Raw genomic sequence first — 26,605 nt, 5'->3', positions numbered from 1 at the left:
CTATAATGCAATAGAAATTTACAAGTCATAGTAGGACAGATTGTCATATCCTTACTCCACATTTAGTCTCACTTACTTCAGTGGAACTACTCTTGGGTTACTGTTCAGTGGAGTAAGGGGATCACAATTTGACCCAGTGTGATTTCTTTTTAGATGAGTAATACATATATTAGTCATGCATGGGTGAGCATACACAACTGCAATATGTTCTAGTCAACTGTTTGTCATAATGGTTGATAGTAAAAATTGAAATGGTTTTATAAATGATAAATGAAATATGTTTCTGTTTAAAGAATCACAGTGGGAGAAACCTGAAGGATTTCAAGACAACTCTCGAAACTCACAAATGGTAATCAAATGTTATTTGTACTACTTCTTTGTTCTTACGGCTTTCTTTACAAAACTTTTTGCTGCCTAATTGACTTATCTCTCATGCATGTATTATTCATAATATTGAATTCAAACAACCTACGTTTTGTGGATCTTAGAAAAATATATTGTAGCTTGAATACATAGAGCTGTGAAACCTACAGTTAAGGTTAAAACTCAGCTTTCATTACCAACTCCTGTTTTCAGTTGCAGATAAGTTTTTTAAAATTATTCTTTTGGAGTCAAACTTTTGATGCTGTGTTTCAGCCAAAAAAGCTGAATCTTTCTGTAAAAAATCAAGCAAATCCTGTTCCGCCTTTTGCAAATTAGTCAACACAGGAAAAAAATTATATGTTCACATTTTAAAATAATTCATAAGATTCTTTTGCTTGGAAATGGCTAATGTTTTAAACTTTTTACATGTGGCTAGTTCTCCTTTAGGAAACATTATTTGTAGGGTATACATGCAGTGTGTGTGTGTGTGTGTGTGTGTGTGTATACATGCACCCAAAAACTATGTTAAAAGAATGTTAATGTTGCAAAGTCAAGCACTCAAAAGTTAAGAAATGCCAGAATTAAGTTTGCCTGAGCAATTCCACCTATAAGCAATTTAAAATTTTGCTTGTTTCTTTTATGCAGATTAAATAACTTCTATTCGTTTTTTGAAACATTAATTGCAGTAAATCCTATGCAACTATGTAGTGTAGTATTTGTGGAACTCCACAGTGCTGCATATATGTATTTCTTGCAGCTATATAGTTGCTCAGTTGTGTTTTTAATTCAGCTCCCTGATTTTAGAGTTAAGGTTTCAGCGTATCTAAGGTAGTGTTGCAGTTTATGGAGTTGATTCTGCAGCATTTTGCACGTTATTTTCTTGTTTAAACTACACTGAGGAAATTAAATGGGAAAACTAATAATAAATAATGTGTGTTAAGATTGCAAACAAAAGATAAGCAAACGAAGTAGGAAATTCTAAAAGCAATGGCGCCTTCCCCATGTTGTATGTATGCTGGATTACTAGTTAGATTCAGAGATTCTCCTTGCTTTACAGCCAGCAGAAAGTTAACTTCCTGAAGAAAGAAGGAGAAAGAGCTTTGTGTAGCTCGAAAGCTTGTCTCTCTTTCACCAACAGAAGTTGGTCCAATAAAAGATATTACCTCACCTACTTTGTCTCTCTGTATGTCCATCAGCATTTATATATCTCTTAACTTATAGCTAAACTTCAGAAAGTTAACTTTCTGTTTAGACCTCACACAAACATACAGGGTGGAGTAATAAACCAGGGCTGTGTACTGAAGTTTAGCTACTATAGTGGTAAGAGCTATATAAATGCTGATAGATGTAGAGAGAGACAAGGTGGGTGAGGTAATATCTTTTATTGGACCAACTTCTGATGATGAGAGAGAGACAAGCTTTCGAGCTACACAGAGCTCTTCTTCCTTCTTCAGATTAACCTCCTATCTAAAGAAGTTTTGTCTCACCCAGTCTGCAGTGTTTTCCACAAAGGCTGGTTGTGATCTTGTTTTCTTGAATGCAAACGTGCTGTCCGTTAACTTCCGATGGGCAGGATGTGGGGGTGTCTTCTTTGCCTTCTACATATACCTCCAAAGTTCATTGTGGTACATGTGGCTTGTTTTTCCTGTGTGCTGCTTCCCTGTTGACTTCACATCTCTTTGATAACATTTAACTTTGTATGTAAGTGGACATCCATTGTGTTAGTATGCAATACTTAATTTACATCCCGACAGAGAGATATACATACACCTCTACCCCGATATAACGCGGCCCGATATAACACGAATTCGGATATAACGCGGTAAAGCAGCGCTCGGGGGGGGCGGGGCTGCGCACTCCGGTGGATCAAAGCAAGTTCGATATAACGCGGTTTCACCTATAACGCAGTAAGATTTTTTTGGCTCCCGAGGACAGCGTTATATCGGGGTAGAGGTGTATCTTACCTCCTGGCTGGAGGACAACCTGTTTGTCACCTCTGCTGGTGAATAATGCCTTGCTACAGTCTTCAAAAACATATTTTGTGTGTGTGTGTCTGTGTGTGTTAGAGAAGTATTTTGTTTGTGTGAAGTCTGTATGTATAACTCCTTACATAGTATCCGTACATACATTTCACAATGATGTTAATGACCAATGTGACTCCAGCTTTCGTTCAAGATTCATATTCTTTGGTGAACCAGAATGTACATACCAGAATCAAGATATTCCTGTAAGCCCCCTGACAGTTGGCATTAAGGGGTTCTTGGGTCATACCATGCTTAAAGTTAAGCATCTGCTTAAGTGCTCTGCTGGATCATGCCCAGAATGCATCGCATAGCTTTAATACATCATGCTATAATAGAAAGGGCCAAGTTACGCCACAGGCTATTTTTTGTTGTCCGCTTTCTAGTTATGCACAGCAATTTTTCTTTTGTTTCCTCTTATGTAAACTAATGCACTGTAAAACCACAAAAATAAAACCTTGAGGAAACGTGTTCATAAGGGGCTGTTTTTCTTCTCTGAATCAACTGATTTCATTTCACCAGCATATATACGAAGATTTCTATATAGCAGGGGTCGGCAACCTTCGGCACGTGGCCCATCAGGGTAATCCGCTGGTGGGCCGCGAGACATTTTGTTTACGTTGACCGTCTGCAGGCACGGCCCCCCTCGTGGCCCGCCAGCGGATTACCCTGATGGGCCATGTGCCGAAGGTTGCCAACCCCTGCTATATATAGTATGTGCAAAAATGTTACAAAGCAAATCTTAATTTTTGATTGTCTTGACTTTTTAAAAAAATGCAGTCTAGCATTGCGTGAAGTCAAGACTGTTGTGTATGTGATTAATTATAATCCCACATTAATGTAAAAATAACATTGTGGGCTAGATCAGTGTGCAGCTTAAGGGAAATTTCATGTCCAGTATGCACTTCTTAAATAGTCATGACTTTGTTATTAATGCCGTGTGAAAATTAATATATTTTCCAAATAAGGAAATGCCTTAGTCCTCAGTGAGGACTATGTTCATGTCAAGTTTCAGTCTTCAGCCATTGTTGCTAAGCCCTGTGTTGGAAGGAAGGAAGACAAGTGTTGGCTTATTTTTGTTTTCAGTTTGGAGTAGGGTTTGTTCAAGTTGTTTTTCTCCAACCCTCACAAAACTTTAAATCTGCTAGATGAATTTTTCTCAGACTTTCTGAGAACTTTTCTGTTAACTTTAGGTCAGAAACCAACTATGGAAAATGTCAACTCAAGCAGCAAAAACAATGAGGAGTCCTTGTGGCACCTTAGAGACTAAAATTTATTTGTTAGTCTCTAAGGTGCCACAAGGACTCCTCGTTGTTTTTGCTGATACAGACTAACACAACTACCCCTCTGAGACTCAAGCAGTGAATGTTTTGGAAAGCCACAGGCATGTGAAAATAATAATGGGTTAAGTTGTAATTTCAACTGTTTGGCAACCTTAACTACAGTGATTGCTACTGAGCATCCTATTTTTAAAAACTAACTATTTGTATATATGTGTGAAATATGTGTACCTGTAGAGTGTCTGTGTGCATGTTTGCACATGTATTACTTTAAGTTATAAGGTCCCTATCTAACTCCCAGCAGAGTCAATGGGGAATTTTCCAAAAACTTTAATATGAGTTGGAGCAGGCCCTAAAAACATCATAATTATCATGACTGGAAAGTACTGGAGGGCTGAATATCTTTATAGTTTGTCAGCAATTATTTGGTTAGTCATTAAAATTTATTCCACTAATTTACTTTCTGTGTGTTTCATTAGACAGGAGTATGGGTGGAAGGAGTCAGTGAAGATGGTCAGACCTACTATTATAATACAGAGACAGGAGGTAAGCAACATAGTTTTCACAATTGAGCTCTGTCTTGAAAGAGATGGTTTTGTTTTGTTTTTTGTTTTTAATAAAACTTTCTTAGAACTATTTCAAACTTTTGAATCTTTTGAAAATGTAGTAATGGCTAAATTATTCCTGTTGCTTAATTCAGTGTTTCCCTCAGCTGAGAATCATCTGATGCTTTATGCTTTGTTAAACCACTCCTAGTTTTGTTGGCCTACAGGCAAACTGTTGCATAAAGATGAATGGTTTCTTCACCATCCTTGATGGCATGCAAACATAATAATTTCATATATGTCTACACATTCAGTTTGTAACTGTGAAGTATGGGTAGTCCATATACATAATTTTATTTAAAAAAAATCTTTGTTTGGAAACCAAAGAGGGACAGGCTCTTGTTTTGTTAGGTTTTGTTTTTTTTTTTTTTGCTGTAACTTTAGTGCTACAATTGTTGTTGTTATTATTATTATTATTATTTATTTATATTATAGAAGGGCCTAGGAGTCCCAGTCATGGACCAGTACCTCATTGTGCTAGATGCTGTACAAAAAACAGTCCCTGCCCCAAAGAGCTTACAATCTAAGTATAGGACTAGAGACAACAGATGGATACAGACAAACCGATGGGGGAGTATAAGGATACACTGAGACAATATTGGTCAACATGATAGGCTCTTGTCTCAGGATGCCAGCAACCTAGTTGTTGTCAAATTTTTTGCAGGCTTCCTGGCAAAAGAGTTTGAAGGGGGATTTAGTTTTGTGGATGTTTGCGGGGAGATTCTCCCAAGCATGAGTGGCAGCATGGGAGAAAGCATGCGGGTGCTTGTTTTGAAAATGTAACAAGTGGGCAATGGAGGCTGGCATCTTGGGCCAATCAGAGGAAGGAGTCAATCGTTCGATACTGAATGAGAAATGATAGGAAGGGCGGGGATAGGTCGTGAAGGGCCTCGGAAGTGAAGACCAAATAGCTAAATTTGATTTGATAGAGAAGGAGAAGACAGTAGAGGGATGCAAAGAGAAGGGTGACATGGTCAAAGCAACAGGGTAGGGAAATGATCTTTGCAGCAGCATTCTGAATAGATATCAGTGAGGCAAGATTGCGTTTGTCAAGGCCAGAGAAGATAATGATGGAGTAATTGATGAGACACAAGATCATGAGAGCCAGGCCGAGAGTGTTAGCTGTGTGGAAGGATAGGAAAGACCATATTTTAGAGATGTTATGTAGAAAGAATCTGCAAGACTTAGATGTAGCACTCATGTGAGGACCTAGAGAGAGGTCCCAGTTGAAGATGATGCCTTGGTTATGGGCCCAAGTGACAGGTGGGATGGTGATGTTGTCCACAGTGATTGAGAAAGGAGTCGGAGGAAGGACTTGCAGGTGAAGATTAAGAGCTCTGTTTTAGCTATGTTGAGCTTGGGCTAAACCTCGATGAGGAGATGTCAGAGAGACTGGCTGAGATGTTAGTTTGGACAAAAGGGACAGGTCTGGAGTAGAGAGGAGGATCTGTGAATCATCCACACAGAGATGGTACTGAACTTGTGTGTGTGGATGAGATTACCGAGAGATAAGGTATAGATAGAGAAGAGAAGGGAACTAAAGACAGAGCCTTGTGGAACTCCCACAGACAGTTGGAGGGCAGATGAGGAGGATCCTCCAAAGAACATACTAAAAGAATTATTGGGGAGGTAGGAGGAAAACCAGGAGAGGACAGAGTCACGGAAGCCAAGGGAGAAAAAGGTTTCAAGAAGATGATCATGGTAAACTGTATTTAAAGATGGCTGACAGGTCAAGGAGGATGAGGATGGAGTATGGTTCTGAGATTTGGCTAGGAAGAGGCCAGAGCAAAAGGTCAAAGAGTGGAAGCCAGATTGGCAAGGATCTAGGATGGAATTGGAGAAGAGGAGCTTGAGACAGCGATTGCAGATAGCATGTTCAATGAGTAGGGCTCTACCAAATTCACAGCCATGAGAAACGCATCACAGACTGTGAAATCTGGTCTCCCCCGTGAAATCTGATCTTTTGTGTGCTTTTACCCTATACTATACAGATTTCAGGGAGGAGACCAATGTTTCTCAAATTGGGGGTCCTGACCCAAAAGAGAGTTGCAGGGGGGTCGTGGTATTGCCACCTTTACTTCTACGCTGCCTTCAGCACTGGGTGGCCGGAGAGCGGCAGCTGTTGGCAGGATGCCCAGCTATGAAGGCATCGCCCTGCCAGCAGCAGCGCAGAAGTAACGGTGGCAATACCATACCATGCCATCCTTATTTCTGCGCAACTGCTGGAAGCGACTCTGCCTTCAGAGCTGGGCTCCTGGTCAGCAGCCACCTCTCTCCATTTGCTAGTTTTGAAGGCAGCGCCACCGCCTGCAGCAGCACAGAAGTAAGGGTAGCAGTACCGCAACTCCCCCTACAATAACCTTGCGACCCCTCCACAACTCCTCTTTGGGTCAGGACCCCTACAATTACAACACTGAAATTTCAGACTTAAATAGCTGAAATCATGAAATTTACGATTTTTAAAATCCTATGATCATGAAATTGACCAAAATGGACCATGAATTTGGTAGGGCCCTATCAATGAGCTTAGAAATGAAAGAAGAAGGGAGATGGGGCATTAGTTGGAGAGGCAAGTCTGGTCAAAGATGGGTTTTTTATAAGATAGAAGAGACTAAAGCATGTTTGTACGTGAGGGGAAAGAGCCAGAGGAGAGTCAGCGGTTAAGAAAAAAGTAAGCGAGGGGAATGAGAGTGGGCTGTCTTCACTGATACACTTTACATACTCTCTCTAGCAAGCTTAAATTTCCTAAAATAGAATATATACAACTTGGGAAATTATAGAGTAAGATTTAGATTTTAAAATAATCCAGCCAGTGAAAGAGAACCAATTTCCCCATTACTTCAGTAGTGGACTGAATTTGATATTTGACCAGTTATTTTATTATTGATCATACATGTATAATTATCTGACATGAGTGTAGGATCAAATAATAATAGCCTGGATTGTTTCCTCCTACAGAAATACCAGTGGGAGAGATATTGCAGAGATCCTCTAAGAGTGGGGAGGGATAGCTCAGTGGTTTGAGAATTGGCCTGCTAAACCCTGGGTTGTGAGTTCAGTCCTTAAGGGGGCCACTTAGGGATCTGGGGCAAAATCAGTACTTGGTCCTGGTAGTGAAGGCAGGGGGCTGGACTCAATGACCCTTCAGGGTCCCTTTCAGTTCTATGAGATAGGTATATCTCCATATTGTAGTAAGAGGAGGCCCCTATGTTGATATCACTCGGCTGCGTGCGTGTGTTCCCTCTGTGTGCTGCCCCAGCTCTGCGCAGATAGCTGACCCAACAGACCCGAAGAGAACCCCCAATAACCACAGAGTCTAGTAAGATGCAAAGTCACGTCGACTAGGTTTATTGCGACCTTGGACACAATTGCAGTTCCCCGTAGATTACTTAGTCTACCGGGCATACTACGAGAAAGTGCCTCTTGGCAATGGACCCGGCTCAGTGGCGGGACTTTCCACTGCCCCCTCGGCCGGACAAAGACACCACCCCAGGGATACATTCTTATACACAGGTACAAACAAGTTACACATCACTCCTGATGTATTGAGGTGCTACCCCTCTACGTAACAAGGTACAAGCCCTCTACGTAGTAAGGTGCCGCCTCTCACCTTGTACATGTTGGTTCGATCAAAACAACTCTATCCATCATTTTACCCTTTTGCCCCTGTCATTGGGATGGGTCGGCTTGTTCCTTGAGTGTGGAATGTACAAGTATGCGAATGTTCTGATATCTGGTGTTCAGTAGCTTTTAGGTATGTCTCTTTTTGCAGCATCAGCCCTTTCCTTGCCAGCTTCTGTGAGCAGGGCCTGCCTCTGGCTCACAGCTTAACTTTGCTTTATGTTACCAAAGTCTTGACCATTACTTTAGTTCAGGCCTTAGGCCTCATAGCAGGCCTCTGATACCAAGGTTTATATCTCAGAGCCTCCTCTTACTACACATATAACAGTTTTCCTTAATCTCTTTTCTTGCATAATGCAGCTTTCTGCACACCCCCTCAAAACGGCAACTGTTCTGTCTCTAAACCTTACTGATCTTTGGGACTCATAGTAGGACAGGACTGGCCATGTGCAGATTCTCTGCTTTTGTCCCAACTGTGGGGTCCCTTTGTGCTCCCAGGCAGTATAGCTACAATCAAGCCATACTGTTACACTAATAAAATAATACCAACAGGATCTTATAAGAGAGATGAGGCAAAATGCCAGGTTTATTGTAAATACAGAGAGAGAGCGAGAAATCAAGATATGCAATTCAATATTATTTCACTCCCATTCCTTATTCTTTCACACACTCATTCATACAAGTTCTGCAGAGTTGTTATAGTTACCAGCCTAGAGGTTGCTCATGGCAGAGTACTGCCAGGTAGCCTGCACACGAGGGTGGAGCCGAGTCCTTGTCAGATGCGCATCCGATGCTCCTGGAGGGTGGTTGCAGAACCAGACTCAAAGTCTTCAGTCTTTAGAGTCTGTTCTTATAGGATTTTGTCCTTATACAAGTCTATGGGAATTGCTTCATCCTGCTGATGTTTGTTTGAGCTGATTATCAATCAGCAGGTGGCACATCCCTAATGTCTGAGTGTTATCTTGTTCTTCGGAGTCTTCAGCCCTCCATTGGCGGGGGGGCACTTGGATGGATTCCGGCCTGCCCTTCGGGGTCATCCGGTTCTCTCTAGTCTGCGCATTCTTCGGCCAATCGAGACTGAAGTTGTAATTCTTAGGCTGGCACTTTCCTGACCATTCATTCTTTATCTAAATCAATTTATCCCTTATCTAAATCAAGCATCCATTCACATACATCCTCTATTTTAACATACATTTATCACTTATTACTTTACTATTTCTTACTTCTAGCAACTCTCAGGATGTTGCAAATCTACTTAAACTTTAGCATACATAGCAAACAAGTTAAAAGCCGTGTTCTGTTTTGAAGAACAATTACAGTTGTTTTTGCAAAGCCTGTTTCCTTTTTGAGAACAGACTTTCTGTCTTAGGATGTGTTAACACAATTAGCAGTTTTTCCTTGCATGTTTCTCACAGAGAGGGAGAGACACAGAAATGGAAAAAGCAAGAGGCCTAAGCTGTGGGGAATTCAATTGAATTCAATCTTACCCCTTATCTCTCTTGTCCTCAGACTTGTTATACACATACACTTTATGGTTCTAATACAGAAATTCCCTGATATGGTCCAACAGTACTGCCATTAAGCTGTTCTTAGAACTCCACCTTAAAAGGCAATCCCCAAGTCCAGAGAGAAGGATAGAGTGTAAAGATAATGCAGCATCATGCTGCATTAACTTTGTGCAAGATTCCCTATGGAGATGTGCTCCCCCTTCAGCCTACTTACGTCCAAGCCAGACTCTTCATGAGGTCCAGGCTGCAAATGATAAGGTAAACAGTACCAGAGAGCAGCTGAGCCCCGCCTTATGCAGAATCATGTAGCACCTTACTGTAAAGATGCAGGGACTAGAACCTGGGTCTGCAGAGCGTGGGACAGCTGACATTCCCACAGTGCCATTGGGAGGCCATGGAGAGACACAGCTAGGGAGTGCTGTGAAGAATAGGCTCTGTAGGAAGTACTCCCAAGGAAGCCAGAGTGACAGTGCCGTGCGACCCTCTGATTGGCTGAGCAGCCTAGTTAACCCTGGAGGGTGCCCTAGCAAATTGTCTAGGCAACAACACAAACTTTGGGCGTGTTGCAACTGATCTCCAGCCTCCGACCCCAGCTTGACTCTGACCCTGACTCTGGCCTCCTGACTGTAGCCTGGTACTTCCCTGATCTTGGTCTCTGACCTCAGCCTGACTCTGACCTCAATTCTTGCTTATTGAACCCGGCTCTAGCAATTCCTTCGACCTCTGCTCACTGACTACTGTCCCTGATGTGTGGACACCAGCCCCGCTGTGACCGCTAGTGCAGACCACCTATGCCCTGGTCCCTTACAGTTTGCCCAGACCCGCTTCCGACCCCCTTTGCGGGAGCCCCTTAACAGGATATGGAAGGGACGGGTCTACCATCTCCCACTGGACCCCATGGGGTACTACATCTGCAGGAGCGGGTCGTGCAACTCCAAACCAAGAACCATCTGCTCCATTCCCAAGTGGCACAGCTCCTAGTGGAAAATTAGACACTCCGCGAGCTGCTACTACAGTCCCAGGAAGAGAGATCTGTGCTCCAGGCTTGGGTTGGGTCACTGCCCTCTGAACAGCGTCCTGCAGTACGACTACCCAAATGTTTTGATGGAAACCACCAGAGGTTCAGGGGGTTCCTGAACCAATTTTCTCTCTTTTTTTTCCACCGGCCAGGCCAGGGTGGGACTAGTGATCAGTTTGCTAGCTGGAGAAGCACCGGATTGGGCCTCCCCCATGCTGGAGCAGGACAGCCAGGTGTTAACTGACTGGAACACCTTCCTGTGAGCATTTTCTGCACATTTGATGACCCTCATCGCACTCACCCAGTAGAAGCCACACTACGAAGGCTCCAGCAAGAGCAAGGGCCAGCTGCCTCATATGCTGCCTAGTTCCGTCACCTCATGGCTGACATTGAGTAGAATGAGGCAGCCCAAATTCGGCATTTTCGGTGTGGCCGTAGTGAGGAGGTAAAGGATAAGCTAACCCACGTTGAGACCCCAACCCACTTTGATGCTTTTACTGAGCTCTTTCTCCGCATCAACAACCGGCTGTGTGAGCGAAAGGAAGAGAGATGGGGCACCCTGCCACCACTTTGCTCACACCCCACACCAGAAACCCCAGGGCCCAACTGTGAACTGATGCAGGTTGATCTAGGTCACCGATGCTTGACCCTGGAAGAAAAGAAATGATGACTGCACAGTAACCTATGCATTTATTGTGAAGCACGAGGACATGCCGTCGCCTCTTGTCCATTGTGGACCTCAACCCGCAAGGAATTGGGAAATGAGCGAGCCCAGGCCCTATGGTGGGGGAGAGGCAGCCTGGGCACCACCAGGGCTCTATGTTCTGGAACTACTCCCCAGTCCTCAAGAGAAACTTGATCCAGGACACGCAGGTCCTCCCCACACTTCCAAGTATGAGTAAAGTTACGTACCATGAATGAGGCCAAACTGATTCCCCCTTAGTGGGACCTGATTGATTCCAGGGCTACCAATAACATCACAGATGCTAAAGCTGCTTGAGCACTACAAATCCCCCCCTCTGATTAAAGCCTACATCAGTCCTTGTAGAGGCAATAGATGGATACATCCTGTCCTCAGGACCAGTAATGCAGGAAACAGAACCCCTAAAGGCTGTAATCCTGGCCCTTTGGGAAGTGCTACAGTTCAATATGATCCATTCTCTACACTGCCTCCTAATTCTTGGAATTACCTGGCTGGAGCAGCACGACTCTTGCATCTCCTGGAGAGAAAAAAGGGTCTGCTTTCCCTTGGAATACTGCTGAAGGGTCTGCCTGTGTGCAGCTGGCTTCAAGCCTCCAGTCTCCGTTTCCTGTAGCCAATTGGAAACGACAGAACCTGTGGGGGAACGCAAGATGGTGGCAGCTAACCAGAAGGAGTCACTCCCAAGCTTGAGTCCCCATCTCCCTGAAGAGTATTGGGATTATGCAGACATTTTTTAAAAGAAAAATGTAGACACGCTACCTGTGCACCAAGACTACATAGACCTGCAGCCTGGGGCAAAGATCCCTTACGAACATATTTATGCGATGTCCAAACCAGAACTGGCAGCCCTTCGTGTGTGCGTCCAGGAAAACATGGACAAGGGCTTCATCTAGCACTTCACCTCCCCAGCAGGGGCTTCAGTCCTTTTCATTAAGAAAAAAGACAGAATGCTAAGCCTTTCTGTAGGCTATCGGGCCCTAAACCAGGTGATGGTCCAAAACCTGTATCCTCTACCCTTAATATCAGAGTTACTAGATCATGTGTGGTCTGCCAGAATTTTTACCAAACTGGACTTCTGGGGTGCTTACAACCTAGTGCGCATCAGGGTAGGAGATGAATGGAAGACTGCCTTTCAAACCCCGCTATGGGCACTTCAAATATTTAGTAATGCCATTCAGGCTGACAAATGCTCCTTCAACCTTTCAACACTTCACGAACAACATATTTTGAGACATCCTGGACCAGTATGTAATCATCCATCTCAATGACATACTTGTGTTTTCAGATAATCCTGAGCAGATTTGTTACCACATTCATTCCATCCTGAAAAGACTACAGAAGCCTGGCCTTTTTGTGACATTGGAAAAATGTACCTTTGACCAGTCCTCCACAGAATCCTTTCCCCAGAAGGAGTCAGGATGGACCCTCGGAAGGTAAAGGCCATCCGCAACTGGGCAGTGCCCTATTCCCTCCGGGAGTTACAGTTCTTCTGGGCTTTGCAAATTTTGCCAATTGTTCATTACAGGTTTCTCAAGGTAAATAGCCCCAGTAGCCAACCTACTCTGCAGGGCCATCAAATTTGTTTGGACACGTGAAGCTCGCCATGCTTTTGAACAGCTCAAGGCTGCTTTCACCACTGCTCTGCTTCTAACACACCCAGACTCGGCCCAGGCATTCATAGTGGAAGCCATGCCTCCAATGTAACCATCAAGGCCATACTGTCTCAGAGGCATGGTCCACAGCACGTGTTGCACCCCTGCACCAACTACTCCTGAAAACTCACCCCCTGAAGAATGGAATGATAAGATAATAAATAAGGAACTGCTCACAATTAAATTAGTCTTGGAATTCTGGCACCATCACCTCGAGGGAGCCCGACACCCAGTGCAAGTCTTTTCCGACCTTAAGAACCTGGAATATCTGTGGAAGGCTCAAGCCTTGAACCAAAGATAGCTCAGGTGGGCATTATTTTTCTCTCAGATCAATTTCATTATCACCTATCACCTGGGAATCCGAAATGGGACGGCCAGTCCCCTATCCCAAAAGGGGAATACTACCAAGAGGGCGAGGGGCCTAATCAAAAACCACGCCATCTCCTGAAAACGCTCAAATTCCTTAGTGCACAATACACCAATAGCAGTTTTAATTGCACTGTTAAACAATATTAGAATACCATTTATTTAAATTTTTTGGGTTTTCTATACTTTCAAATATAGGGTTAGGACTGGGGGCTCTGGGCTACAGCCCAGCTCAGGGCTTCAGCCCCCCCGGGGGCACGGGGCTCAGGAATTCAACCCCTGGGGTCTCAACACTTCAGCCCCTCTCGGGGCACGGTGCGGGGCTTCAGCCCAGTTTGGGGCTCGGAACTTCAGCTGTTCTCGCTGGGCTCCAGCCCCCTTGCCACCAGGGAAACTGCAGGCTGGAGCTGCTTCAGCCCCTCCGCTGTCCATGGAGCTGTGGGCTGAGGCTTCAAATCTCCCCGCCCCGATGCCTTCTGCCCCGCCCACAGGCATGTGATTAACACATTCAAAAAATTAACTCGTGAATTTTGCTTTCAGTTAATCACAGCCGTTAACTGCGATTAATTGACAGCGCTAGTTGCTGACTTTCCAAAGTGCTGGGGGGTGCTCAACCTCTGGCTCTGTCCCAGACCCCACCCCAACTCCACCCCTTCCCCCAAGGCCCCACCCCCACCTCACCTCTTCCCGCCCAGTTCCTCCCCCTCCCCCGAGCATGCCATGTCCTCACTCTTCCCCTCTTCCCTCCAGAGCCTCCTGCCTGCATGCAGTGAAACAGCTGTTCGTGGTGGGCGGGAGGCATTGGAGGGGGGGAGGTGCTGATCCGTGGGGCCTGCTGGTGGGCGGGAGGCATTCTGGGGGGTGGGGGAAAGCTGATAGGGCGGCTGCTGGTGGGTGCTCAGAAGCCACCATTTTTTCCCTGTGAGTGCTTCAGCCCTGGAGCACCCACGGAGTCGGCGCCTATGCTGGTTTGAATCTTTAACAGAGAACTTTTTTCCTTGGGTGTCAGAATTTTGAGTTAAATACCTGGAAACAAAGAGGTTTAAGCAATCTAACTTAAAAACCCTTCTTCACCTGCAAAAAAATTGAACTGTGTCCTTTTTTTGATTCGTTATGATGTATGAAGAAGACTTGAAAGGATGGCTTTATTTCTTTATTTGTTGTTGTTTTTCATCCATAATAGAAATTCAGCATTTGTCTAGGCTTGAAAAGATTCTAGGATGGAGAACTAGTGAAATAATGCCAAAAGACCCAAAAGAAAGAAAGTTAAGCTACTGAGAAGGAAAGTGATTTTAGTCAATTTCTTGTAAAAACTCTTTGCTTTTTGTTCGTTTGTTTAACACCTATTTAACTGTAATAACTAATCAACATTTTGGAGAAATGAATTCTTTCTAAATGATTAAAGAACCTGCCCTTCACTTAAGTCTTCAGAGCATAGAATAAACATCTGAGACTACTGACATGTTCTCCCGAAAAAAACAGGGAAAATCAGACTTGGCAGTCTTGATATTTCTAAGGAAGCAGAAAAATAACTCTTCTCAGCATATGTAGCATAAATATGCAAAAAGATGGGTTTTGCTTTGGGGTTTTTGTAGATTTGTTTGCAGGTCATGTGTCAGTGCTCTCTTTTAAACTCCAGTTTGTATTTTATAATTTGTGTTTTGTTACTTTTGACAGTTCTACATAGTTGTGTAAGCTGCATGAACAACTTCTTTGTAACTATTTTGCTTGGTATTATTTTATACCTGTTGGATTTTGAGTTACCATTCATTGTGACCACCAGACAAATATTTGTGGTTTTAATTTTCAGTGCAATTTAACTCTGTTGGAGTACATATCCTCTTAGTTAACCCTGTGTTCTAAAGAAGGGACAATTGTCAACAAAAACTCTGTTTTGTTGTTAACAGCTTTGAAGGCCACTAGATGTCAGTACAACACACCTAAATAAGAAAGCTTTTGCTCTTTGAAGATAATAAATCTTAGAAGTGCATTTGTTAAATGTTTTTAATTAATATGTCTAAAATGTGAAAATAATGTCAAAAGTATGATAGTTTTTATTAATTTGAGTGTTCCTTTAAAATAATTTTTTGAGCGTCAGTGTACTTTCCAGTGTTATAAAACTGATTTGGCTAGTCAAATAGAATCTATCTATGCAAACTCTTCAACTAATTGTTGACTCTTCAAATGAATGCTGGAAATTACTTGGTTTTTAACTTAATAGTGGAACATTTTATTAAAATCAGTGCATTAAAGGCAATTAAGTGATGACATTGGGATTTTCAATATGTGGATACATCCATCACACCATCTCACTCAACATGTTTACTGGAACATCATTGTTTAATTCAAGATAAGGTCATGTCCCTCAGCTGTTTGAGGGACTTCCAATAAATCAGGTTTGGATATGTAAACGCTGCTTTTTAATTAAAGAGCCTTAGTTCTACTGTATTCTACTGAGTCAGCTAGCACTGAGGAAACTGATAGACTTTCAGTCTGTAAATAGGGATGCTGGCTTTAAAATCTGTGCGGAGGGCTGGGACACCATATCTGAATATGTTAGAATAATCAATGCAAGAGATGGCCAATGCATGGTCAAAGGTATTTTTGTAGTGGGGAACAGTGTGGGTTATAGCTGTGTTAATTATGTTCACAGTTACATGCCAAAGAATCCTAATCCATTATTAGGGTTGTTATAGTTAAATTATCCAATCTGAAAAGAGAACTAATGGTATGAAAAGCAAATGTATAGTAGGTTGGACAGGTTTAATTGAAGTATTTCTACTTTAAAGAAAAGATCAAATGCATAGTAGAGGACAGGATACAGCAAGTCTTTTCATAAGTTGAGTGGAACTGTCATGAAACTTGTGTTTAAAAATAAAATATTGAAAAAGTAATTTTGAGAAGTCTAGAAAGAAAACATGAGGAAAAAAAGAAAAGTGGAAGGGCTTATGCTAAATTCTTTACTGTATTTTTCACATGGAGCATATGGTACTGCTTAAGGTTAATGTTGTCAAAGTGGAACTGATGTAAGGCCAGAATTAAAACATGAATAATATGACTGTCCAAATATGTTGAACAGTATCAATGTGGGAGAAGCCTCATGGTTTTGTTTCATCTTCGTATGAGAGCAATAAAGATGACAATCATCCTGAAGAACACACCACAGCGGATTCAAAGGGATCTGAATCAGATGCTGAGAAGGATGGTAATAAAAGTGAAGTACAAAAGCCAGAAACAAACTTAAAGGTAAGTTTTTTTTTCCGTCAGATTTACTTTATGTACAATATTAATGTTCCGGAATAACGTGATTTCATCTTTCTGGGTGGCTATATTGATTGTAGTTAGGTTAAACCTGGTTGACGTTGATAAGAATTAGCACTTTATAGTGCTTGAAAAGCAAAATAAATAACTGTTAATCTATAGGAACATCAGCAGCACTGTTACACCATGGAAGATAGACTCCTCAATATGGGTGGCTTGGATGTAGCTAGAGGTGCTCATGGTTTCCAAGGAAGGGCATTGGCATCCCCATTAGATGATCCTCAGATTGATATTGACTTCAATATGTGGCTATAATTTTTGGCCCATATTCTTCAAAGGTATCTGTTTACAGTGGGACACCACAAGGTCATGGCCGTTGTCTGAAAATTTGACACTTACAGGCTTTCCTATTAATTGTCCATCAAGACCAATGGTAGGATAAAAGTAGTGTCAAAACTAGATACTATGTCTTCATATTAAAGTTCACAATAAAGGCTGTAATTTTAGGTATGGGTAGATAAAAATTTTCCAGTGCCTTTTATTTTGAGTCCAGAAACAGTAACTTGGGCTTCCAAAGATAGTGTTTTCATTTAAAGTGTGAAAATACCCAGATACAAATGCTTTAAGGTATTATTCCAATTTTCTTCCCCGCTGTGTACGAAACTAGTCAAAGTTCTACCAAATGTTATCCATAAGAAAGTGTGCAAAGAATATTTAATTAAAAAAAGAATTAAAAGTTAAATATATGTGATAGAGCTTTGTTTTGTAAATGTGTATGTGGTACTCCACTCATTTTCAGCTGTGTGAGACGGGACCTTTTAACTATAGCTTGTTCTAATGATTGTTCTTCTTATGCATGTATTGAATGACTGTCTCTTTCTGAATGGAGTAAGAAGCTTGTGGAGAAAAATAGTAAAATTCTACTAAAATATTGTTTCTTTATTGCTTTTGGTTTTCCTTGGTTGAAAAGTATAAATAATAGATGTGAAAAAGAGCAATATTCTGTTGTTTCATTTAGGCATTTTTGCTGAAGGTGAGTTTTTTTTCTTCCTTAGATGAAAAGAGACAGCGATGAAGAAACAGAGGAAGAGAAGCCCCCCAAAGTTAAAAAGATAAGCCCTTATGGAGAGTGGCAGGAAGTTAAACAAGAAACTGATGTTGCTCAGGATGAGGCCCCGTCAGTTCCACAAGTTACCTCCCACAATGTATCTAAAAAGACAAACCCTTATGGAAACTGGGAGACAGTTACAGAAAAGGAAGACCCATAGTAAGTGTCCATTTACCATAAGTATTTATAAGAGGTCTATCACCTTGCTGTTCCAGAGGCCCTATCTATAGGGCCAAAACCTGCATTCCTCACTTAGGCAATATTAATACTCAAGTCAGTTGGAGTTTAGCCTGAGTAAAGATTTAAGGGTTTTACCCATGGTGATTATTTAAAAAGTAGTTTTCATTCTTTTTTAATGCTGAAGTTCATTATAATCACAGGGTAAACTTCACAAATTGCTGGTGATGGTTGTTTTCAATGGATTTAGCATTCAGATGCCATGGGCCAGATTTTTAAGTGTAGTTTTGTAGGCCCCATTCTGGGTGTGAATGCAAATTGGCATGCATACAATTTTTTCACCTTTAAAAATTTGGCTCTGTATATATTTTTCCAAAAATTCAGTAATATTTGATCAGAGAAGCAGATGATGCTTGTTGAACTCTCTCTCTATGTAAAAATTATAGGCTAAATCCTGCCCACATATTGCTACATATCTAGTAAAATCAGGTATTCTGCTTGCTTACACATTCATTAGATTAAACATGACCATGTGGTCTCATGTCTTGGAGGACATGGTAGAGCCTTCCCATGTTGCTTCTCTACAGGCAGCTAGAAATGGAGCTTGATCTTTTCAGATAGCTGTTATTGTTTGAGAGTTTCCCATATGATCTTTTCATAAATTAATTAAAATAATGCATTTTACTAGAGTAAAAATAGTCACTTATTATTAGTATAAAAATATCTTTCACTGTTAACAGTAAAAATATTTACTAGTTGCTACAAATTGCTTGTGTTATCCTCAAAAATATGGGAAGTTGGTACTTAGAGCAAGGCAATTGGGAGTCAAGACTCTTGGGTTCCGTTTCTGATTCTACCCGAAACTCGCTGGTTACCTTGTGGCAAGTCACTAAACCTCTTTGTGCTTAATTTTCCCTCACTGTAAAAGGGGGATAACACTTTCATGTCTCAGAAAGGTTAATTAATAAGGATGCATGGATCCTTAGGTAAATGCAAAGTTGTACCATCGTTGGACCGTCTTATTGTTCAGTGTTTACACAACACCTAGTGGGATCTGGTCCATGAGTAGGACTCCTAAGCACTACAGTAATGCAAATAATAATAATAACAAATTCAGCATTCCATAGGTAAGAATCATAGTATAATGTCACTTGTTCAGCTCAGTATAGTTAAGGCTGCCACTTTTCCCTCATTTCTTAAGCTTTCATGTAAGATGGTTGTCTGTGGACAAAAGAGACTTTGCTCAGTTGCATGGGGAAGACATGCCCTTCGTTGTCCTTTCTTCAAGAACTTCTGCGATGCAAGTCTTCTTTGTCTTGGTGGCAATTTAGCAAATTCTAATAAAAATGTTTATTCTTTTGTGGGTTCTCAGGTGCAGGCTGGGTTACCTGTGGTTCTAGTATAATGGAAGTGGGGAACAATGGCAAAAGGCACTCTCATACTCCAGAGGTGAGAGATGACTTTTGATTACAGGAAGGACGCAGTCACATCTTCCATTCATGGAGTGAGATGCTAGGCTTATCGTGAGAGGTTTTCAGTTTAACCCACAAACATTAATTAATATTTAGATTATGGTAGCACAGAGCCTTGATCAGAATTAGAGCCCCATTAGCTTACCCACTGTAGAAACAAAGTGATAGAGCTCTGCGCGGATAAAAAAAGGTGTATCTGTATCCGATCCACGATCCGCAAAAATTGTCTGTGGATATCTGCATATATCTGCGGATTTTCAGGGCTCTAAAAAGCTCCACAGGTCACTGCACAGCAGTGACACAGGGCTGTGTCAAACCCCCGACCACCCTACCCCCCCAGCCCCACTTCTCACCAAAGACCTCCTGTCCTCCCGCCTGCTCCTCCCCTGCTGTACCTCCTTCCTCGCTCCGGGCAGGGAGGCTACAATTCTGGATCCTTCTATGCAGTGCTGCCATCCCTGTGAGGGGCTCGGACACCCCTACGCAGTTGCAGTGGCTCTAATGCACGTAGCCATTGCCGCCTGCTCATTTAAAGAACAACCACACCTTCAAAACGGCGCTTGGCTCACTCCCTTCTGGGAGCTGTAGTTTACCTCCTCCCTCCGAGCAAGCTGGGGACTACAACTGCCAGAATGCCCAGCACACTGCTGCGTGATTCAGAGAGCCAAGTTGGAGCCTGCAGGCTGGGTGACACCCGCAGTGTTCGGGTGTTTCCATGCTACAGAGCCTTGTGCGGATACAAATTTTGTATCCGCATCCGCGCTGCAATACACAATAATGGTCTGTGGATACAAAACGGATACCCATGGATTTACAGGGCTCTAGTGGTAGAGACCATCTGTTCCCTGAATAGCTTATAATTGAAGTTCATTTCAGGGACTTTAAAGGATTTTTTTTTTTAAAGTTCCCAAAGTCAGTTGTAATATATATTTGATGACTATATATATTGTCACATGCTGGGGTGCAATCCAGCCCAGTGAGGGGTTGTGTCACCCCCTGCCCTGCAACCTTGGGTGCTTCACAATGCCTTGCTATTGCAGCTCCCAGTCAGGACTACTCACAAACAACCATGCAGGTCACACCCTGAGTGTCTGTTTACCTGCAGCCCTGGTCCAGCAACTCTGATCCCAGCAGCCTGTCAGCAACACTCTGGCTTCCACCACCCAACACACTCCCAGTTCCGAATTTTCCCAAAAAACTGAGTTCTGCACTGTTCAGCCATTTCCTGGACAGTTCCGATATAAAGGTCCGTTGTCCCTGCAAAAGGTCAATATTCAACAGTTTGCTACTTTACCTGGAGTTACCAAACATTCAGTTTAAACAGAGCACAGGATTAGTTTAGATTAAAAATAAAACAAGTTCATTTAACTACAGAGAGAGAGAGATTTTAAGTGAGTACAAATATATGGTATTAAAGTCGAAAATGGTTACAAGAGAAATAGATAAAATGCTTTCTCTTAGCTAAAACTTAATAAGCTAGACTTGGTTCAAGGCAAAATCCTTACCACGTGTTCCCAGCAATCGGGCTGACCAAATTCCCAGGTCAGGATCTTCTCCGAAAGCCAAAGGGCTGGTTCCTTTGTCTTCTTAGGTAAAAGAGAGAGAAAGATAGCTTGAGTTTTTCTGCCCTTTTCTTTTATAATCCAGTTAACCTTTGAAGTGGATTCTTCTGATGGTTATTACTCAAAGCAAAGTTATTCAAACTGTAAAGAAGGCAACATGGAGTCTGGTGGTGAAGGAGGCGCCAGGCTCTTTCTTCTCACGTGTTTGGTGAAATGCAACTTTGCTTTGCCTCCTGCCATCTCTTCTCCCTGCTGTCTTGAGGACCCTGTTTACTACTTATATGTACATTGAGGTCAACACACAGTTCTGCGTTCAGTATACTTGTGCCTAGGCAGGGCTGTGTGGTTTTGAACATACGTGAAGAACATCATACAGGGATATTTCATAACTTTATATATACTGTTGCTACATACATTTCACCATGATATTATTGACCAGTGAGTTATTCGTTTTCAAATGATGCCTCACAAGATGTATTTTGTACAAAGATTATTATAATAGTGTGTAGGGTGTGAATATATGTGGCTAAACCACTGTGTGTTAGAATATATCAATCTTCAGGAGCACAGGCTTTTAGTGTGGTGGAGATTAGTCTAAAGCAGGTACACAATATTCTGTATTTCCCTCCTTTCTTCATTAACCCTCAATCCAATTAATGGATCTGAGCAAAATTACTTCAAAAGTTCTTTTTAACCCCGTTATGATAGAGCCCATGGAATAAAGTGACTCTTTTAATTTATTTTTTTAATGTAATGACATTTATTCATTTGTTTGTTTGTTTGTTTATTTGGTTAGGTGACATGACGTGACGTGACTTCTGCAGTGGCTGGTGTGGCTGACCTGGGGGCCAGCCGCTCAGGCGGTCCCAGGGACATCCACATCAGCTACTGCTGAAGTGGCTCCACAGCCAGCCGCAATGGCACTGCTGGAGCCGCAACTGGCCTGTGCAGCTGGCCCTGGGGACCACCTGAGCAGTGGTCCTGGGGGCAACAGGAGCAGTGACAGGTGGGCGGTCCCAGGGGCAGCCAGAGCAGCTGCTGTTCAGTGGCCCCCAGCAGTTGGTGCTGCTGAACCTCGGGCCCCCGTCCCCAGAGCAGCCCCCCCACTCCCTAGAGCAGCGGCCCACCCCTACCCACCAGAGAAGCACCCCCGCACCCTAGCTAAGATTTAGTCAGGGGTATATAGTACAAGTCATGGACAGGTCATAGGCCATGAATTTTTGTTTATTGCCCATGACCTGTCCACGACTTTTACTAAAAATACCCAGGACTAAATCATAGCCTGATTTATTATGGATATAGCATCTCTGAGGCTGCGCAGCAGGAAAGCTGTACCAAACAAATTACAGATTTTTTGCCTCCAAGGGCTTACCGTTTAGTGGGAAAAGCTGGAACTGTGTGGAACAATACAGAAACAGTGGCAGCTGATGATTGTAACTCAAACCTTATATTTCTTAGTTGTTAGGTTTAAGGTCTTATCCTGAGGACTGCTGGCTACCTGCAGCTCTGGTTGACTTCAGTGGTGGGTGTAGCTGCTTAGCCCCTGTTCAAAGTCAAGCTCATGTGACCTGATCCTGTGTGCTTTGGCAAAACTCCCTAATCATGTACCAAAAGATTGTTCCCTTAGATGTTGACCCTGCAAACACTTACGCACCTGCTTAACTTTACACATGAGTAGCAATAATGGCTATTATAGGACTTACATGAGCAAAATGCTTACATGCTTGAGTGTTTGCAGGATAGGGGCCCTAGTTTGCTATTTGTCAGCTCACCCAAGGCAAATACAGTATTTATTTTAATGCCAGATTATCATGGTCATGATGAGGATGGGCAAGTAAACTTGTGCCAGGGTTATAAAATTTCCTAACAATTTTGTCGGGCCGCTATGAAAATAAAAGTGCTATCTGCCGTCTGTGGTGCCATTCTTGTTCTTGTCATCTAGCAGTTGTTGTTTTTTTACCTCCTCTCCTAGTGAAAAAGTGGACTTAGAGCTTCCCAGTACAGAGAGTGACTATCTCCCTCTGCCAGTGCTCCAGGTTCCAGAGGATGCAAAAATGATATTTAAAGAAAAAACAGTCACCTCCCTTGGAGACCTGACAGAAGAGGTTCCGATCTTCAAAAAGAGAAAATTTGAAAATGGAAAATCTAGAAATTTACGACAAAGACCAACTGATCAGTAATAAATTAACAAAGCATTTTAGATGCTGTTTAAACGAGAGAGGGTCAAAAGTTACTATTTTAAACAAGCTTTTTTTAAAGAAAATGTTGGTTAGAAATTAAGAATTTATAGTTATTCAAAAATGTATTGAATGTGGATTGTAATAAATTTTTTATTTTTATGTTAATGTGATTATATTTTGTTTTCTGAATGGATAATTGCACAATTTATGCAGTGTTGTAAATACATTTATTTTTTATTTTAACCCTGTTATCTGATTTCAGTTTGCTCAATGTGTGCTACTTAAAATACAATATAATATATAAGATTTTGACTACTCTCCTAGGTATATGGGAATACATCAATGCATAACTTGGAAAAATATGGTACAGAGCATGTGTGTGAACACAAGGAGTGGATAAGCGGCAGTCCACTGGTACCCATGTACTAGAAAGTAGAATTAAGACCAATATGATATAAGCAGAGTGGCCTTCCAGCAAATAAGCTTTGATTTAATAGTTACAAAATTGAAGGTGATGCAAGTGCAACCCACTCCAAGCATAATTTGAGATTTTCAAAGCCAAGGTAGGGGAGTGAGCCACACAGATCCCATTTATTACAAAAGCGAGTTTTGAAACTTTTGAAAATCTCAGCCAAGTGTTCTAACTTAGGTTCATGGAAAGCAATACTGTACATACATGATAAATATATTACAAGTATACAGAGATTCAAACCTTGTTCTGATTAATCTGTTTTTCATGATACCATGATAAGTACCACCTCTGTGTCACACGTATTTCTATGATATCTTCCCCATTGTGTTTTTTACTGTATATTTGTGTGTCCATGATTTTTCCTCCAGTTACACATTTATTTTCTTTCTTCTCTCCATATTTTCTTTGTCTGTTTCCTTGTAAGTCAGGAATGGTCACACACTAGTTTCATGAACAAGTCCTTCAAAGTTGGAGTCATGCTCCAATGCAAGACACTATTTTAGTGGCTGTTGCTTGTGTGAAATGTTCAGATGAGTGCACTGCCTAGCTACACAGTGCTAGATTACTGATCATAGAATCTGGTAGAGACCAAGTGTATAGTGATCCCAACGTGTGGACGTATGTCAGGAGAGGAAAACAGAAGGATGATAGACATAGTTGATTGCAAGGCTGTCACAGAAAGCTGCAGCTTGAAGTCCATGACGTAAATGATTAAACACTTTCTTAAGGTTAGTGTCCTAAAATTCACAAATTGAGTTGATTTCTATTTTTTCAGATGATAGAGTGGTCTGTGTTTAGCATCATCAAAGGTCCATGGACTGCAAAAGATGTCAAGTATCAGGGGGGTAGCATGTTAGTCTGTATCCACAAAAACAACAAGGAGTCCGGTGGCACCTTAAAGACTAACAGATTTATTTAGGCTTAAGCTTTCATGGGTAAAAAACCTCACTTCTCCAGATGCATGGAGTGAAAGATACAGATGCAGACATTATATAATGACACATGAAGAGAAGGGAGTACCTCACAAGTGGAGAACCAGTGTTGACAGGGCCAATTCGATCAGGGTGGATGTAGTCCACTCTCAATAATAGATGAGGAGGTGTCAATTCCAGGAGAGGCAAAGCTGTTTTTGTAATGAGCCAGCCACTCCCAGTCCCTATTCAAGCCTAAATTAATGGTGTTAAATTTGCAAATGAATTTTAGTTCTGCTGTTTCTCTTTGAAGTCTGTTTCTGAAGTTTTTTTGTTCAAGAATAGTTACTTTTAAATCTGTTTATAGAATGTCCAGGGAGGTTAAAGTGTTCACCTACTGGCTTTTGTATGTTACCATTCCTGATGTAAAAGAAGATGGCTATACATAGAGCTTCCCAAATTGTTGGCTGTGATCCACTGGGTGCTCATGGACTTTCTAATGAAGAGCTAGTGTGGGTTCATAATGTGTAGTGGTGCCACTTCTAAAATCACGAGTACCTCGTTAGAGAGGGTCTCAGTCAATTATAGAGCATGTGTACAAGCTATGAAGTATTTCAGCGCCCAGATACAATGTGATTTACCTTATAAGTGCTTGCCCCCTGCATTTCTTTACTTGAGCAAAGGCAATGTCTTTGTGGCCCTGCAGTTCATTCTACAGGGGGTGTGACTTGCAGCATGCCCTAGCATGTTGTGCTGTCACTTCCCTGTGTGAATACTGCAGGCACAAATTAGGAGATACCCAGTTCACCGTTAACTTAGGCCTCTTTTAAACAAGACTATGTTAATGCAAACTTAGGTACCTTTTAGTTCGTGTCAGCGGCATCCACATGGCGTTACAGTGCAGCATGCTAGTGCATGCTACAGTTCATACCCTCAGAGTCTGTACTGCAGGGGTGTGTAGACAAACCTAAAGAGTGGAGGATTGGGGACCTTGACTGTAAATTACAATAGAGATTTTTTTTAATTTTTTTTTTTGGAGCTCTGATATTTTCTGTGGATGCAGAGAGGAATTAAATGATTACAGATTCAGGCCCTTGTGTGCTGCTTGTGTTGCACTGTCATGACAATTGTGTTTATCGTGGTACCTGCCACGCTGTGAGAAATTTCAAGGAGCTGTTTAGTGTCCACTCAGAGACCAGCCCACATAGGAGCTCCACATAGGAGCAACTTTTCAGGATGCTCTGAATGGCCTTGTGGTCATAGGTCAAGTAATGGTTACATTTATTCTTTGCTCACATGATCAATAAGGAAAAGTACTATGCAGGTAGTGGCCTAGGACACCTGAAGTGGTGTGATTATGTAGAAAATGCCTAACTATAGCTATATGTCATGTTAAAAAAAAAATCTTAAAATGAGAAATTAAAATTGTTAGAACTTTTGTTCCTTGAGTAGCTCCTGAAAAAAGGCAACCAGAAATCAAAGACATTGCAATATGCAGAGTTTAATAGATCAATCTTAAAAAAAAATATATCCAAACACTTATTTTTTAGTATGAAAAAGGATCAGAGGTTTTCTTTATTCACTACTGACAGTCTCTTTTCTCCCTGGTGGTTCTTCTGATTTTATATGTAATGGCTACTAAAGAAGGGGAGTTGAAAAGCCTCTAGCCCATAACTTATTAAAAATTTACAAATTGTTCCATCAGAAGTAAAATTTACAAACTGAGCCAACATGAGGTGAGAGTCACAGTAAAGTTGGATTAGGATCAGTATGGCCGCTTTCATTAGGCACATTTGTATGATAGTAAGTGTGGTTTCTAAAACCTACTTTCCACTTCATGTGAAATGCATCATTTAAGTTCCTTCCCAAAAAACACATTCATAATTATTGTCAGTATTATGTCTTTTTAAAATGTAATCTGGCCTCTAAGAACATAAGAATGGCCATACTGGGTCAGACCAAAGGTCCATCTAGCCCAGTATCATGTCTTCTGACAGTGGCCAATGCCAGATGCCCCAAAGGGAATGAACAGAACAGGTAATCATCAAGTGATCCATTCCCTGTTGCTCATTCCCAGCTTCTGGCAAAGCTTGAGAAGCTTCATATTTAAATAGGCATTGTTGCTTTTGGACCATGCTCCAGCACTTTGGCAGCTGTTTCCTTGTTGCATACCTAAACTAAATATTTTCTGACCACATACAGAAGTGTTACCTCATCTAAGAATTAGTTAGGGATACTGATACTCCAGGGCATATTTACTACGCATGCACTGATCACCTCATTTCCTAAGCTCTCATGCCTTTGGCACTCAGCACCCCAGGGGAT

At 41.9% G+C, this 26,605-nt stretch overlaps 1 protein-coding gene across 1 annotated transcript; it reads left to right on the top strand.

The window, feature by feature from the left end:
- The first annotated feature begins 297 nt into the window (after positions 1 to 297).
- Positions 298 to 23,324, top strand: LOC113406717 (WW domain-binding protein 4-like). Its single transcript, XM_026652779.2, has 5 exons — positions 298 to 349; positions 4,144 to 4,210; positions 16,217 to 16,383; positions 17,454 to 17,665; positions 22,690 to 23,324. Exons 1-5 carry the CDS (start codon positions 347 to 349, stop codon positions 22,895 to 22,897), a joined length of 657 nt encoding a protein of 218 aa, XP_026508564.2. The 5' UTR covers positions 298 to 346; the 3' UTR covers positions 22,898 to 23,324.
- The last annotated feature ends 3,281 nt before the right edge of the window (positions 23,325 to 26,605 follow it).

The sequence above is a fragment of the Terrapene carolina genome, unplaced genomic scaffold (genome assembly GCF_002925995.2).
Source record: "Terrapene carolina triunguis isolate 2854851 unplaced genomic scaffold, T_m_triunguis-2.0 Scaffold18, whole genome shotgun sequence".
NCBI lineage: Eukaryota > Metazoa > Chordata > Testudines > Emydidae > Terrapene > Terrapene triunguis.
The sequence above is the reverse complement of the archived record's forward strand: the minus strand, read 5'-3'. Positions and strand labels throughout refer to the sequence as shown.